The sequence below is a fragment of the Dermacentor silvarum genome, chromosome 10 (assembly GCF_013339745.2).
Source record: "Dermacentor silvarum isolate Dsil-2018 chromosome 10, BIME_Dsil_1.4, whole genome shotgun sequence".
In the NCBI taxonomy this organism is placed as follows: Eukaryota; Metazoa; Arthropoda; class Arachnida; order Ixodida; family Ixodidae; genus Dermacentor; species Dermacentor silvarum.
In genome coordinates, this window is record NC_051163.1 from 153832439 (window position 1) to 153848841 (window position 16403).

A 16403-nucleotide genomic window follows, 5' to 3' on the forward strand; every position below is an offset into this window, starting at 1 on the left:
TTAGCATTTCCAGTTAGGTGTGTCCAGATGGCGAGCCGCGGTCTTGTTTTGGTCCTCGTAACAGGCCATGCCAACGGGGCCTGCGACAGGTCGGCGTCGAGTATGCGTATCGCGAGAAGAAAAACATGATTTTTCTTGTTGACAATTTACAGCTTCTTTTGTTACCTCCGCCACCATTAACTAACTTCAACGTGACTGCTTGGTCATAAGCGCGCGCTAACCAAATTGCATATTCTTTTTCTGGTGACACTGCTACTTCTTTAATGGCTACGATATAAGGGAGGCTTGGCCACCTAAAGGGCAAGCTATCTCGAAATCTCAGCCAAGAAAAGCAACAGAGAAAAATATTGAAGATCCCACACACTGTGGGAATCGGTTGTGTGGCAGAACAATTTGCAGGTAGCTTGGCTATCGCGCATTGGTTTGGTTTTCCGCTAAGCGTCACCTGGTTGACCAACGTATTAGCAAGACGACAGTGACGACATTGCCTGACGGTGACAGCATGATTTCTGCTCGAGCAGTCCGACGCGAGTTTACAACATGTAAGATTATACATAGGTAACGGACGCGTGTACGTGAGAGAAACGGGGATGTTGACGTCATATTCGCACCTACCCACGTCTATCGGCCTATATGTAGAAGGACGACGGCAATTTCTACTCCAGCAAAGAGACGTTAAAACCTGTTCTACCTGGGCCGATCATATAATTAAGGCGGCACAATGTAGCACAGATTCTACGTAGCGCTAACTGCTGCGAGAAGATGATTGGGGAATGTGGGCCTATCCCGAAAACGGGTGCAGTCCAACACAACGCCGCCAAGTACTATAGCTGCTGCGATGGGTAAATGCGAGAACTTGACACGTGACGCATCTGCAAAACGTCTGAAATAGCTAGTTGGCTTTGGTACAAGAGAAGTATCGTAAGGCCCGGTTGACGCAGCTGTCATCTGCCATGTCTCGTCACTGCACCAGAGTTCAGGTCAGATCATTTCATCGCCGGTTTTCTCTTTGAAAATGGGACGCCGGAGACGTTGGCCGACGCTCGGCAGTATTTGGTAGCGATGGGCGATCGGCATTGATAGCGATAGCAAAGTATTGGACTACACGAGGTAAGCTTCGTAGTTTTTGTCAGCCGCATATTGCAGTAAACGCTCGCTATAGGTAATTAAGTGAACAAGCAGGATGCCGCGCGCGCACAGGCAAACATCAACACTTCTCACTCGATAACCACAAAACGAGCACTCGCTGTCACAACACTTGCGTGATATAAAAACGCCGACAGTGGGAAGCGAACGCTTCGTGCTGCCTCTCGTTTCACCCCGTTTCGGAAATTTCGGAAAGATTACGCGACCTCGGGATTGGCGCTCGGGAACACAACGTGTTCTAAAGGAGGAGACGCGCGGGCTAAAGGAGGAGACGCGCGCTCCCCCTTCCTCCTCGTCGCGCGCTCGATCACGTGATCTCTAAGGCTAGGCGCGCGGGATCACGGCGCGCATCAAGCAATCACGCTTTAGGCTCAGATTCGCAAACTTTCCCATCGAAGCCACTGCTTTGGGCGCGCGAAGCGCGATGGGGTCTTATTGTAGGACTTTATACGAATCATCACGGCGACGCCGACGAGGAAACGTCGCCTGGAACGTCCATATAGTTGCTATCACAATAAAAGTAAATTCTGGGGTTTCACGTGCGAAGGATTTTTCTCGACACCACGAAGAAATGGTAAAAGAATATGTTCACATTGCTTTTCTTTCGATTTGTACGCGTTCGTGTATTTCACCTGCAATCAGCAGCGGCAAGGTGAGGGTGTCGCTGCCGAAGGAGTTGGCCGCCTTGCAGGTGTAGTTGCCGACGTCGTCCACGCGCACGCCGCCGATGCTCAGCGAGGTTGCGCTAGCTGTAAAGCTCACTGTCACGTGACCGGAGTTCTCCAATGGCGCGCCACCTTTCAGCCACGTCAGCGCGTACGGTCCCGTGGATCCTTTCTTCACGGAGCATGTGGCAACGATTTCTTCTCCCAGGGATACTTCATGGGGAAAGCCGGCGCTCTGGAGTTTGGGTGCGCCTGTAACATGCGCGTGCGTTCCAGCGTCGTTTTTTTTTTTTTTTTTTTTTCTGGCAGGTCGGTGTGATAGCCGTTACATAGTATCTCGGATTCACCGTCAACTCTACAAAATCAGTGATGCAACATATCCGCGAGTGGCATAGATCTCCAGGTATTTTTACGTTTACACTAATAAGAAGGAACTTTCATTTGCAGAGTAGGCTTCTGCTAATGACGCAGAGTGCGCTAGCAGTCTCGCGAAATGAAAAACGATAATGGAAACGTCGGGTTAGCCGTCTTACAAACTTCTTATAAATAAATTGAGCAACAAAGGAGAATTTAAGATTAACTTCAAAGTGGATTAGGTGACCGGTCGGAGCGCTATAAACGATCGTCACCAAATCGTACAAACGGTACAGAGCCTACGGCTATATGATTTGAGTCTAGGGCCCGAAATAGTCTGTAGCTATTATGTCTAAGTGTGTCCCAGCTAACGTTAGCCAAGCTGTTCAACGAAAAAAAAAGAAGGAAAAAGTTTAGAAAAACAGTGCAAGATGCAATTGTACAAGACCTATTGTGTCCGGCCGTCAGAGGTCTGACGACCGGACACAGTAAGTGTTAATATCGTATCTTGCACCGTGTTCTTTTTAATCTTTCTTGTTTTTTCGTTGAAGAGCTTGGCTAACGTTAACTGGGTCACCCTACACAAAAGATTGGCTCCACATGTTTTGTACCTCAGAAGCTATCGACGTTGCATGTATTGGCTAAATAATGTTTTGCTAAGGTATATTCAGTGGGCGGGCGGCGGTGCAGTTGCGAACTGAGCTCGCCCCCGTAACGTTTACGGGAACAGAGCCCGAGTGTCCCATGCAGTCCGTAGGCGGTTATTCGCATGACCATGAAAAGTGAAAAAATCACTCACCCTGTTCCCAAGCGCTTGCGCGCACAAGCCACACGATCATTAGAAGAGTCGTTGCAAACGATTGCAACGGCGGAAGCATGTCTTCTAACTAGCTTTGACTTCGTCAAACAGGGCTTCTTGCACTCGTAAATGCGTGAAGCTGTCGAGGTCGAGAGAAAGACGTGCAGAGGAGTTCAGAAAAAAAAAAAAAAAAAAAGACGTGTTCATTCGGAGACTCGAACAACTACCGCCATCCGGTGAAACGTACAGAAACTGTAAAACAAGCAATGGGCTCCGAGACTTGCGCCCACCGGAGCGGATCTTGGAGGCCATGCACAACCGAATGGCGCGGAATATTCAAGCGTCTAGACAAAATATTGCGTCATTCTGCGACGACGTACAGACGTTCAGGTCTTAGTTTATCAAAAAGATGTCATTACTAATGAGGAACAAACAAAAAGGGAGGGGGAAAGATTACAGAAATGTGCGCGTGTTAATTATTAGCGCGATACGAATTCGTGTTTCCATCGCCTTTGACGGTGGGCTACGTTGCCAGGTCGCCGTAGCAGCGTTAGCTGCTAGAGGTACCGGCGCAAACACGGAACAGTAAGCGTGGACAGTCATCCACCCCCTTGGTAAATGTCGAAGTACGCTGGGCAAGTATCGGGAAAACAATGTCGACACGGCAGCGACGCTTACCTGTCACTGCCAGGTGCGCCGAGTATTCGTCACTTCCGGCCGCATTCCGGGCAACGCAGGTGTAGTTCCCGCTGTGCTCGCCCGAGACGTCCACTATGCTCAGCGTGGACAACGGTCCACCCTTGTGCGAGGACACTGCGACGCTTGCAGTGAGTTCCACGGGGATGCCGTCTTTCATCCAGAATAGTTCGAACGGACCCGCGCTTCCCTTTTTGACCACGCAGCTGACGGCGACCGTGTCTCCGGGAGAGAGGTTTCCGGGAAACTTAAATTCCTTGATCTTCGGAGGCTCTGGAAGGCAGCGCGGTATAGGCAAGGTCATTGCTGCCAGCAGTGGCTATCCAGGCGTGGCTGATGCGCAGAATGTGAAACGGCTGACAATGTGAGGCCTGTTAGTCCAGGTCCTGATTAATATATCACCGTAAAGCAGCGGCTTTTGAAAGGTCCTGTTGGTCTTCCGCGCTTTTGGAGAAGTAGTATTAGTTGAATATACGAGAGCCTGTTTTGGTGCGACCAGGTTAGTAGAGGATCGCGCCATTATACTTCGAATGGCATAGAGCCACATACCTAGAACTTTCATGCACGTTTTCAGGGGGGCTTTTATTGAGATAGAAGTTTGTCCGTGACGGCGTTTTTATGTGACACTAAAGAGAAACGGTAGATCAGTGCAGACTAATAAACTGTTCATTCAACACTCTATTTTCGTTAACCTCGCTATAATACGTCGATTCCTAGAAGAACAAGTTAATGCCAAATTTAGTTTTTTTTTTTATTTCGCGCCAAAGCGCCAGTGCCGGATCGTCAGTGGGACGTCACGGATTTCAAACTAATGTGTTGAATTTCGGCCGTTGAGGCCCCGCAAAATTTCTTCACACTTGTCAAGTTTATTCGTTGGCTCTTTTCGAATACAATTAATGCACAATATCAATGAGAAATTAGAAGATGCTGTCAAAATTTATGACGACACGGCGAGCTAGTGCGGGAATTTCACGGCGCTGTCGCCACCAGTCTCGTTTTTTCGTCTGTTCAGCCCGCCCCCCCCCCCCCTCTCTCTCACAGTAAAAGTGGCTGTTTTTTTTTTTTTTTTTGGTATTGTGCTAGGATTATTTACAAATACAGCTCAAGTACGTTTTCTCTTTAGTGTCCCTTTAAGCATATCCTAATTTCGGGATGTTTCCAGCCTGCTAGTAACGAGTTTCTGTTTCAGACAAGAAAAATACCCTGTTTCAATGATATCGGGTGTTTCGCCACCAGGAACACCTTGGTGTCGAACACCGAAATTTCTCCGGGTGTTCCGTCACCGAAACGCCGAACCCCTCGTACAAGTCAGCACGTGACACAATCTGTAATTTTAGCCAGTCTTCGATTCCTTTCTGTATTCCTTTTTCGCTCTCCTTGCGCAAGCTATCCAAATAGTGCGCCAGCATCGTCCTCTGCTAGAAACGAACGCGGCTTTTCAGAAAGACGCAATGCATAAGAGAAGGATGAGAGGATGGGAGAAGCATACCTGTAGACCGCACTAGGCACCTCGTAGTCGAAGCAGTGAGAACGCACAGGATCAAACCTGTTGCCAGTGCCTCGTTTAACATTGCCGGCAATGTCGATCGTTGCACCGCTTGCGAGCGAGGTTTTCTGCCAGGCAACCTCAGTCCTGGCTGGCTGAAGAGGAACTGAGCCGTGCGAGTACAGGGACAGTCAGGGGTGGCTATCGAGCAACGCAGGCCGACGGACAACTAACGCCCTCTGGTGCCGACTGCGCGAAACGTAAAACGCGCGAAGAACTGAAGCGCGTATTCCGTCGGAAGCAGACGACAGTGCTTCAAGCCTCTGCTGGAGCAAGAAACATTGGGCAGAGACTCAAATTGAAAGCTGCAAATGTCGAAACGCCTTGTAATCACGCCGTTCACGTATGTCCTGTATAGTATTCGAATATCAAGTCCAATACGCCGGCGAAAGTCAGTCTCCCTGCGAGAGAACGCTCATTTGTCTGCCTTACCGAAATCACGTGATTCCGTCACGCGTCGTCGCTTTCAGAAAACTTATCACCAAAAGTGACAGGTATGTGATATCTACCTGTCATATAGCTGCATGTGGCATATCTGTAGCAGATATTTGAAATGCATTACAGATTTTCCTAGTTTTGAAAGCCTTGCAGGCAGTAGGCTCAAAAAGGTGACGCACTATTGTCAGCAGAAGTAGCTAATTAAGCGGTGTGCAGAGAAACAAATGATCCGCGATACACATTATTGATCTGAAAGGCGGAAAATAAATAGCTAAATAGTATAGCAGATTCAGAAGTACTCAGATGGGCCCCGTCTGCTCTTGGCAACAGCAGCTATGTAACAAAACAAAGCGATGCGGAGGCTGGCTGCAGGAAAAGCCTGCCCTCCCTCCCTACACACAAACACACTTAATAAACGTGCCTATTTACATAGTCAACTTGTTTGCGCGGTAGCTCTGGGAACTTTTCCCGGTTGAGGCCTCATTAGACTTTCTGGTAAGCAAACTGCGAATGAAGAAAACTATGAAGCCAGTGGAAGCATATAATAAAAATCGTTATATTTAACCAAAGTGTAGAAACACGTCCTTGCAATCGCAGCGAAAGGTCACAATTACCTTACTTCTTCCTTTGTCATTGCAATACCTAATGCCTTCAGTCGCATTGAGTCATATGTAACACGTTATAGACAAGTCACTTATGTACATTGTAGTATTGCATGTTTGCGTCTATGGCGTGTGTCGGATACGTATGTATGTGTATGTATATGTGTAAGTGTGTGTGTGTGTGTGTGTGTGTGTGTGTGTGTGTGTGTGTGTGTGTGTGTGTGTGTGTGTGGTGTGTGTGTGTGTGTGTGTGTGTGTGTGTGTGTGTGTGTGTGTGTGTGTGTGTGTGTGTGTGTGTGTGAGGATGGTGTTCGGCTGCTGAGCACGAGGTCGTGTGATCGAATCCCGGCCACGGCGGCCGCATTTCGATGGGGGCGAAATGCGAAAACACCCGTGTATTTGGATTTAGGTGCACGTTAAAGAACCCCAGGTGGTCCAGGAGTCCCCCACTTCGTCCAGGAGTCCCCCACTTCGGCGTGCCTCATAATCAGATCGTGGTTTTGTCATGTAAAACCCCATAATTTAATTTAATGAGGATGTGTACGCGCTTGATCAGTTCACGAATCATAAATAAACAAACAAAGACGGCTTCGAAAACTCCGGCCGCCGCCCTGCGTAATTACTCTGAAAATAAACTCGCACCAGCAAGAACGCGCCGATTTAGTGTTTCGATTATGCAAACTAATTAAGGCTCACCGGAGATGGTCAGGGGCACCGTAACGCTCGCCGTAGACGCCCCGTAAAAAACGGCACAGGTGTAGTTTCCAATGTCCTCGCGTCGCACGTCGCTTATGCCCAGAGTGATGCTGCTTTTCGACGCCCGTAGAAAAGACACCCGACCATTGGCGGAGAGATCGTCACCGTCGTTCTCCTTTGTCCAGGTCATACGAAGGCCTTCGCCGTGCCAGCTTGCTTTGGGTACAAAGCAGCTGGCAATCGCGTCGTCGCCCAAAGCCAGGTTCGGCTGGAAGCCGCTGGTCTGCGGCTCGGGCGCGTGGACTGCAGGGAGAAATTTCAAGCGCGATACAAGGAGCTGTGACGGCGTTACAAGCGTGCTCGATAATTCGTGACACTAAAATTCACGTACCGTCGGAAGACGCCGCATTAGTCCAGTTCAAGGTTATCACGATGACCGCGACGATCGCAGTCCACCTGCGTAACGCGTTCGCGAACGCACTCTTGTAGAGTGTATCCATCGCCAAAGAAGAAGTGAGAACAACTTGCTGCCCGAAGCACTGTACCCGAAGCTTGTAGAACGTACGCCCGTCCAACGGCGTGAGAGAAACAGCTATGAAACCGAAAGAAAAGCGGCATTTCAAGTGGCGCGCTGTTGCGCACTCGCGGACGACTAGCGCCACCTCGTGATCAGTTTGAGAACTAGCTCGTGGTAAAAGCGCAACGCGCGGAACTCAAGCGGCGATACCGAACGAGTGGTGTGCTTCAGTTCAGTAGGCGCCGAACTTTCAATGACCAGCATCGCAGACAGACTACATAGACAGCCGAGGAGGCAGCTTCGAGCCCAAGCACTATCCAAGTAACGGAACGCGTCTGGAACCGTTAAGATTCTTCGTGCATGCAGCACCAGTCGAAATATTTTGAGCTTCGTAAAGCTCTACGCTGCTTTACGAGAAAGTTACCTTGTACGACGAGCGGCGCCGTGAAGCTGTCGCTGCCGAAGGAGTTCCTCGCTACGCAAGTGTAGTTGCCGACGTCTTCGGGACGCAGGTTAGCAATGCGCAGAGTTACGCCATCGCTGAAGTGCGCCAATACCGACACCCGATCGCTGTTCTCTATGTCCTTGCCGTCCTTCAACCACGTCATGTGGTGCAGTCCAGTGGCGCCCTTCTTAACCGCGCAGCTCACCAATATGTGTTCGCCCAGTGTGACTTCCGGCGGAAATGAAAACTCCCTCAGCACGGGCAATGCTGCACAGAAACGATCGCGTATAAGGTTACGTTGTTTAGCCAACCAAAAATAAAATGCTAAATTGCGAACAGGAAATGTTGGGCCCTTACCGTCTTCTCTGGCCATGGAGCGCCGTGACGTCAGTAACAAAAGCGCGAGAATTATCATTGTCCAACACGTATTCAGCTTCTCTGGAAACTTCCCGGGAACTCGTGCCACAGCCTCCATTCTGCTAGCAACCTACCCTCGAAACTGACTGCTGGCACCGCGCGGAAAGAACTACTCGAGACGTGCGGTTTGCAACAGACAACTAGCGGCGTCTAGTGGGTAAAAATAAAAATTATACGTGCTTACAACACGGCCTCTAAGATTCGTAACTCTTTGCGTGCACCATCTTGGGGGTTATGCATTCCGCGGGAACACCAAACCATGCTGTGCATTGCCGCAAAACGTGGTAACCACTCTAGAAACCCCGGTACAAGTTGCACTGATTAACAAGGATTCTCACCGGCGATGGCGTTCTGCCGCGGCGCACGAGGTCATGTGTTCGATTCCCGGTCACATTTGATGAGGGCGAAATGCAAAAATACGCTCGTGTGCGTTGCTTTAGGTGCACGTTAAATAACTCCAGGTGGGCAAAATTAATCCGGAGCTCACCACTAGGCGTCCCTAATAACTCACTCCGGAGTTATGGCTGCTTAGGGACGTCATACCCTACAAGTTTTAATTTTTAATAATTTGAGATTGATAAACAAAAATCATTTTTCGCGTTCACTACTTAGGTTCACGACGTGCGAACGTTTCTAAGTTTAGCGTAGTGATCTGTAGGATTTCGTGTTGAAAGCGGGTTATACTCTCAGCACTCATCTGGGTTGGAGTGTTGCACTTTGCAACGCAGATGATGCAGTGCCGTAAAATTACTTAGTAAAATGAATCGAGGCGGACTGGGAAGCAAGAGTTGTGTGCGAATATCGTCTTGGCAGTGTACAAGTAGCGTCACCTGGTGTGCGCCTAGCAAACGAATCTGGCTATTTCGAAAGCGTGGCGCTACTAGGCCTTCGGCCGAATGGGCGAGAACCACGAGCGCCAAACGCTGTAGCCGTACACGCTGGAACGAGAGAATCCGCGTATCACAGCACCGCAAACGAAGGAACAAGGTATCATTTCAACGAGATGCCGCGGAGAGATGAAACGGTTCAGCATATTGCAACGTAGAAAACGATCACCAATTCGGCGTTTCTGATGCTTCTATTCGACATGTACTAATTCACATCTCAAATATGAATCAGTTGTACTAATTCAAAGCTCAGTGAATTTCGCCATTTTATCAAGTGCCTTTCGAGTCCAGGTGAGCAAACACACCGTGTTGAGGAATCGCTCAGTGAACGGCATTCAGCAGAGCGACGAATACGGCGGTGAATCGTACGATTCCGCAGACCGCCGATTGATAATGGCGATCAGAAACGCCCTGCATTCTACGCACTCAGTCAGGCGCTGTGCATATAGAAATGGCCCTGCGTTCCCGTAAATCGCCGCCTAATACGGAGAACTACACAATATGGCGTGGTACCTGGAAGTAACGGCGACTTATACCATCCGTGTCAAAACTTTCTGCTCCTGCCCATGCGTTACCAGACACCCCACGCAAGGCTTTTCTTCTTGGCGTTCTGAAGGCATACAGCTTCGACAGGACGATCCACATTGCATTTCGATGGGGCAATATGCAAAGACGCCCGTTTACTTGGATTTAGGTGCACGCTTCTTAGAACGCCGGGTGGTCAAAATTAATCGGGCGCCCTCCTCCACTGCGTCTATCTTAGATCCAGTGTTGCATTGTGGCGTTAAATGCAATCAATCATCATCAATCAATCGATAATCAGTCAACAATAAATCAGTCAGTTGGTCAATCAATCGATCGACCGATCCAAGTGCGCTGTGGGCTACTTTAACATTGTAGCGCGAATCAACAGCGTGCTCTTCCCAAATAAGTTACCCTGCTTCCAATGCATTTCGCCCGTTACCGTTGACGACGAGTGGTGCGGTGAAGCTGTCGCTGCCGAACTCGTTCCTCGCGGTGCAGGTGTAGTTGCCCACGTCTTCGGCTCGGAGGCTGGCGATGCGAAGAGAGGCGCTGCTCTTGGACTGGGCGGAGACGGAGACGCGGTCGCCGTCCCTCACCGCCTCTCCGTCCCTGTGCCACGTGATGGGATAGGCGCCGGTCCGAGCCCTTCTTCACTACGCACACGACGATGATTTCTTCGCCCAGTGACACTTCGGGTGGAAAGGAGAATTCCCTCAGCTTCGGAGGCTGCTGAAATTTGGCGGGGTCACGGAACGTCGGACACGGCAGTTCAGTTAGCCCCCAGAAAGTTGGCGGCTATTCATATAATAATAATAAATAACGATGTCGATTCAGTGCTTACCATCGGCTTCAGAAATCATCATTGTCGCAGAGAGAGTCATTGCCAGCACGATGCACCGGTTCATACTTTCCGGTTTCTTTACTAATCGGTGCGATAAAGAACAGGAGAGACCAAAGTCATCAGGCCCACGACTCAACTTCAGGTGCGAAGCACACTTGTGGAGCAAGACTGCGTCCGTAACACCAACTCTAGACGTGCCGGGGGGCGACTGCCGGCTACGCTTCGGCAGACGCAGATTCAAACTTCGAGCGTTGCGGACAACTATCGCCGTCTGGCGGACAGCTCCGCAGTCTTGCATCCCTGTGCACGGCCGCCTGGATCGGCGCGCGCGCGACTGCCGGCGCGCGCAGATCTCAGAGACCATGCCCCGTGCAAGTAGGGGCGCACCGCTGGCGGCGAGGTTGAAACGGAATATAACGCGACCAGATACGGCAATGAGAGCGAGACGAACGAGATGCTAGGCTCATTGCGGTTTGTTGGCCCAATCAGACCGTTGTTTTCACGGGCAAAGGCGACTGGCGTGTAGTGAAATCTGACAAACCGCCTTCGTTCTCGTTTAGCTCTATTTCCACCCACACCCATGCTGACATGGACTATATAGCACCCTCTCCAACGGCACACAAAGTCAGTCGTATTACCAATGCGTAGCGACGTGTTACTCGTTCTTGAGAGGAGAGAACTCGAGCTCTACGATTTGCATTTTAACGCGAGAGCGTTAAGGGCGCCGTGTCGCAGAAAATCCGGCGTCAGCGTCGGTGTCGGCGTCCGCGGCTGAGAAAATGATCCCGAACCACCCCAACCAGGCAGGCCCTCCGCGTGGCGCAGAGGCGTTAGTGAACTAATTGAATTTTTCAAAGTAAAATCCGTCAGAAAATCGTAAAGTACAACATAACGACAACCTACAGACGTGATGGTGTCGGATTGTAATTTGAATATACGAGAAAACATAATTTTGTTACGAGAAAACGCAAACACAAACCCCCTTTCCAGCATTTCTACCATTCATACAGCAACGCGCCCGGGTATGTTAACTGCAAAAACACCATCCAGATGGCGCTCGCCTCCTTGGCAGCGTTTTACGTCAGCGTAACACGGCATCGGCGTGCAGAGGCGAAAGTGTAGAAAAAATGTTTCCGTTGCCGGTAAGCCGGACAAGCACGAGACGTTTTCTCCAATGCAAGCACGTTTTCTCCAATGCTGCCGCATTAAAGGCGAAGCTTATAAGCGTCCTCCATTTTTTAAAGATATAATTGGCCGTCGCGCAGCTAGGAGAATACATGACAAGCTACAGTCATGTAGCTAAAGAGCCGCCGAGGAAAAAAAGCCGACCACATCGTCATTCGACTAAAGTGGGTCATATACCGGCAGCATAAAATAACCGCGAGACTGTTTAAGGGGTAATTAGGCCCGTCACTAATAGTAATATAACCGACTTGCAGAAAGCTTCTTTTTCGAGTGTAGAAAAATATTACTTTCAGGAGCACGCGCTGACAGTGCTTTAGAAAACGAAGGCACTCTCTAACACACATTTTTTTGGTCGTGGCAACACTTGCTCGAAGTGTGCCACCCCGGGATTCGCGTTACATTTGAAATGATCGATCTTTGCGACATGGTAATCAGTGGTGTAAAGAAAATCAATTTCTGGTTAATTACGTATCGGCGGGCCTCGATTCGCCCAGTTTTACCAACGCTCAACTTTTATGATGTGCATGGAAGGTTTGCTGTGTGTCACGCACTGCGAAGTACAGTACAGTTTTGTAATCAGATATTTGGTCTTCTTTCCCCGTAATTATAACGGTGAAAACGTTTTCACGCGTTGCTTTCCTCCTTATTTTGGGTCATATAGTTTGTAAAATCATGGAAACCCAGGTTTCATATGTTGACTTCGAAGGAGTCAGTGAGTGCATTCCTTCCCTATCCTGAACACTTCACCTGCGATCAGGAGCGGCAAGGTCAGGGCGTCGCTCCCAAAGGCGTTGCTAGCCTCGCAAGTGTAGTTCCCGACGTCCTCCACACGGACGCCGTCGATGCTCAGGGCAGTGCTGCTACTTTTGACGCTCACGGTCACGTGGTCGGAGCTCTCGACAGGTGCACCGTCCTTCAACCACGTCAACGTGTACGGTCCCGTGGATCCTTTCTTCACAGAGCACGTGCCAAAGATCCTTCGCCCAAGGATACTTCCGCCGGAAATCCGGTGCTCTGTAGCTTGGGAGCGCCTGAAACGTGCGCTTGCGTTCCATTATCGTTCGCATTGCTTTTTGCACGTTGCGAGCACCGTTCTTTTAATATACATGGATATCCCATCCCACACTTACTGCTAGGTCTTCGTCAAATTACTCATAAATCGCGGCCCTGCCCGCCTTGATAAATTGAACTAGTTAAGTACTTAAATACTGTTAACCAACGCGCCGAGGCAACCAGACAACAAAATTGAACTTCGAATAGCTCCGAAAGCCACAAGGAGCGTTTCCAGCAAAAGCAGTATAGCCAAGCTGGAGTATGCTATATTCTCTGCTAGATAGCTGACTTTTGATGTATGGTGCATTATATTCCACATGCTATACTTTTGAGTGCTGCCATTGTTCCAATTGTAATTCATGAATGGCCTAATCGCCGATATACTTATTTTAAGTTTGCTGTGTTATATTATTATATAAAGTAGTTTTAAGTATACACTTCCAATACTAGTTTCTACTCTGTATTTACGTATTTGCTGCTTTTAGCTGTACTAGCCCATTGTTTCACCGGCAGGGGGGTCACCATACAGCTCAAGGCTCTAAGAACACCTCCTGCGTATTCCGGTATGAATGTACACCACTGAGTTACCCGAATAAGGTGCAACTGAACCTGCGCACTATGCAGGAACCTGCACACGACTCCCAATACACCGAAGCGAACGCAGCGCCAGACTAACTTCCGGCACCTTCCGTGAGAAGCTCTATAGTTTCCGCCTCGCCCAGGCAAAGCGAACGCTCGTTTCGATTTTACGGCACACATGATAGCAATCAGCATGTAGCCTCTAACACGCATAAAAACTCCAACTCTAAAACTAACTTTCATTTTTCATGTTGTTTTTACTAGAACAAATGAACCTACAACACGTTTCCAGCTAAAATTAACCAAGAGCTTGAAGAAGCAGAAGGGACACAATAGAGGAGACAGAAACCATACCATACCTGCTGAACGACCTGAGGCTCTTGCAGCGGAAGTAATGAAAACACAGACTGTCATTATTTTAGTCACTGATTCGTGAGACATGTTCGTGGACTTTTTTTCCAAAACTGCAACGCGTACTGTGTTCTCCGCAGCGCGCAGAGCTGAACACCAGTCCCGACTGCCGACTGAATGAGAGAGAATTGGGCCAGGGTACGCCAAGAGGCAGAAAGCATCGGCTGTAGCGCAGGACGACGGACAACTAGCGTCTTCTGGTGCCGATTCTCAGAAACACAAAAACGCCCGCGGAAATCTAAAGTCACTTGAAGCCCAATCAGCATCGTCGGATGCATATTTTGTCTATGTACAGGTGATGATAGGAAGCCGTCTGAGTTGGCGTGGTGTTATGAAGACAAAATCTGGCGTCCACCATGAAGCTAACAAAGAGAAAGACAGAATTGAAGCTGAGTAAATTGATAAGCCGTTATCTGGCTTGCTCTATGCTCGCCAGACGGTGAAACGTAAACAGTCACGTCGCTTATAGGGGTCTTCGGCAGTTGAATTTCGCTTTTGTGTGTGAAATCGGCCCGGAATTCATCACACTGTAAAAAGTGTAACATCAACATCAGTGTGTTGCATCCACCTACTTGCGTGTCTGGAAACGGTTATGAGCTCCTCGGATGGCGCGCGTCAAGTCTTCTACTGGAATAAATCGCATGATTCTTTTGGTCCAAAAGTTCATTAGTTTAATTTGCATAACTCCTTGTCTAATTCTTATTTAAATATAATATTTAAATATCTCACCTTCCTCATAGTTATGGAATTAATTCCGAACGCGTTTCGTGAAATCCCCGGTATGAGACATCGTGCCATGGCGACATCTCGCTCCCTTCTCGTTTATCGCATTGGGACTAGCTCTATTGAATAGCTTTGTGTGGACAGTAATATCAGTGCATGACCTACGGAAATTTTCTTCAAGTATTGCGGGGACACACATAACCAAGAAGAATCCAACACCCCCTCTTCCCTCTCCCCACCAAAACCCCCCTCCCCCAACTCGGCAACACACGAACGATGTCAGGACGTTCTTCAGACAGGGAACCCCCTCTAGCCGAACACTCAGAAGACACGGACCATAAAATGCGTTCGAAGAAACTTAAATTCTAACAACCGAGACCAACCAGCGAAAACGACAGCTTAAACCGTTTCAAAGGAAACCTCCCGTCAAGTTATATTCATGGTTTAAGCACAGAACAATCTCGGACCGGGCCAAGCCGATCACCCTTAAGTAGCCGTGAAGAATTCAACACCCCCTGCCCCCTCCCCCACCTCGACCATGAAAGCTTAAGAGTTGTGCCTCGACATCTCCGTCGTCACTCTCCACTGAAGAAGGAACCGAGTTCTTTCTGAAACGTCAGGAAAATACACTTGTTTTTTGGTTGCAGAAAGTGATAATTAACCCCACCAGACAGGCAATTCAGTCAAAATGTTTAGCGTCATGCGCTAGTTACCGGGATGATTTCTCACCTATGTAAGTTCGCTGTTTCCTTGGCTTTCGCACCGCAACAACGGAGAGCTTTAGACGAGCCTTGCTTGCCTCAAAGAACCCAAAGTAGATCGTCTCCAAACCATGGCGGTCAAACGTGTTGCCGGGTCAACTGTCACTTCCAGCGCATGCAGCCCGCAAACGCATAGGCTTCGAGATCTGTTTCTGTTAGAGACAATCGTCGCTGGAGCGTGTATTTCGGCAACACATATAGAAGCTGCCGTGGTGGCTAGCAGATATGGCTGGTATGCCGGTGAGCAGAAAGTCGCGCGTTCGATTTCCTTACCCTGGCGGCCGCATTCATAAAAACGCGATATGCAAAAACCCGTTCGTGTATCGATCGCGCTTTTGGTGCACGGGGTCCCTCATGGTGGATAGTGAAAATTATTACCGCAAGCCACCACTACGACGTCTATCATATAGACCCTGCGGTAGGACGTTCAACCGAATCAGTCAACGGAAGCTAGGAATTGCACGAAACTGTAAGTAGGCCGCTCTGGTGTACTTCTCAAGATGCGTGGTCTTAAAATTCACGTTAGGAGAAATCCAACAAATATGATCGCGTTGCCACACATGCCCATATAAGAAAGTCCTACCTTTCGCGAAAGGTTGCCTTGACCACGACATTATAGCCATAGATTCGAAGGAGAACATCTCACTGTTGTGCGTAACAACGTCTGAGCGCGTCCAGCACCGTTTCAAATATAACCACCGACCGCGGTTACCAGTGAATAATGTGCCACGCTGCCAGCAGAGCCAAGTTCATTACACGCGCTCAGCTTTCTGCTACATACTGTCGCTATGCACGCCAACGTGTTTTCAAAACAGCCTCTGTACAGTTCTGTACAAAGTTCTGTGTCTGTTTTCGATTCCATGTTTTCCAGAATGCAGAGCGTTCGCAGCTGTGGTAAGGACGCAGTCTCCGCAGGCGTACCTGTGACTGCGAGGTGCGCCGTGTACCGATCGCTCCCAGCCGCATTCCGGGCCACGCACGTGTAGTTGCCGCTCTCCCGGGCCGAAACGTCGACGATGGTGATCGTCGAGACGGGGCCTCCCTTGGGTGACGTCACTGTCAGGCTGGACGTGAGCTCCAAGGGACGGTCGTCCTTCCGCCACCACAGTTCGAACGG

General features: G+C 49.3%; 1 protein-coding gene across 1 annotated transcript; it reads right to left on the reverse strand.

The window, feature by feature from the left end:
- On the reverse strand, positions 1-8672 carry LOC125941153 (hemicentin-1-like). The gene is made up of 6 exons (XM_049658113.1): positions 8262-8672; positions 7863-8171; positions 6943-7245; positions 3643-3933; positions 1779-2024; positions 1-80 (listed from the first exon to the last, which is right to left on the reverse strand). The coding sequence occupies exons 1-6, from the start codon at positions 8377-8379 to the stop codon at positions 1-3; spliced, it is 1347 nt and encodes a 448-aa protein (XP_049514070.1). The 5' UTR covers positions 8380-8672.
- Between the last annotated feature and the right edge of the window lie 7731 nt (positions 8673-16403).

Bases quoted from the DNA above. Each gene is read 5' to 3' on its own strand.
- LOC125941153 (XM_049658113.1), bottom strand. From the start codon at position 8,379: ATGGAGGCTGTGGCACGAGTTCCCGGGAAGTTTCCAGAGAAGCTGAAT. The intron at 3,934-6,942 runs GTGAGCCTTAAT...GCTGCCTTCCAG, and splicing joins GGTGCCCCTGACCATCTCCG to AGCCTCCGAAGATCAAGGAA. The intron at 2,025-3,642 runs GTAAGCGTCGCT...TTCCCCATGAAG, and splicing joins GGCGCACCTGGCAGTGACAG to TATCCCTGGGAGAAGAAATC.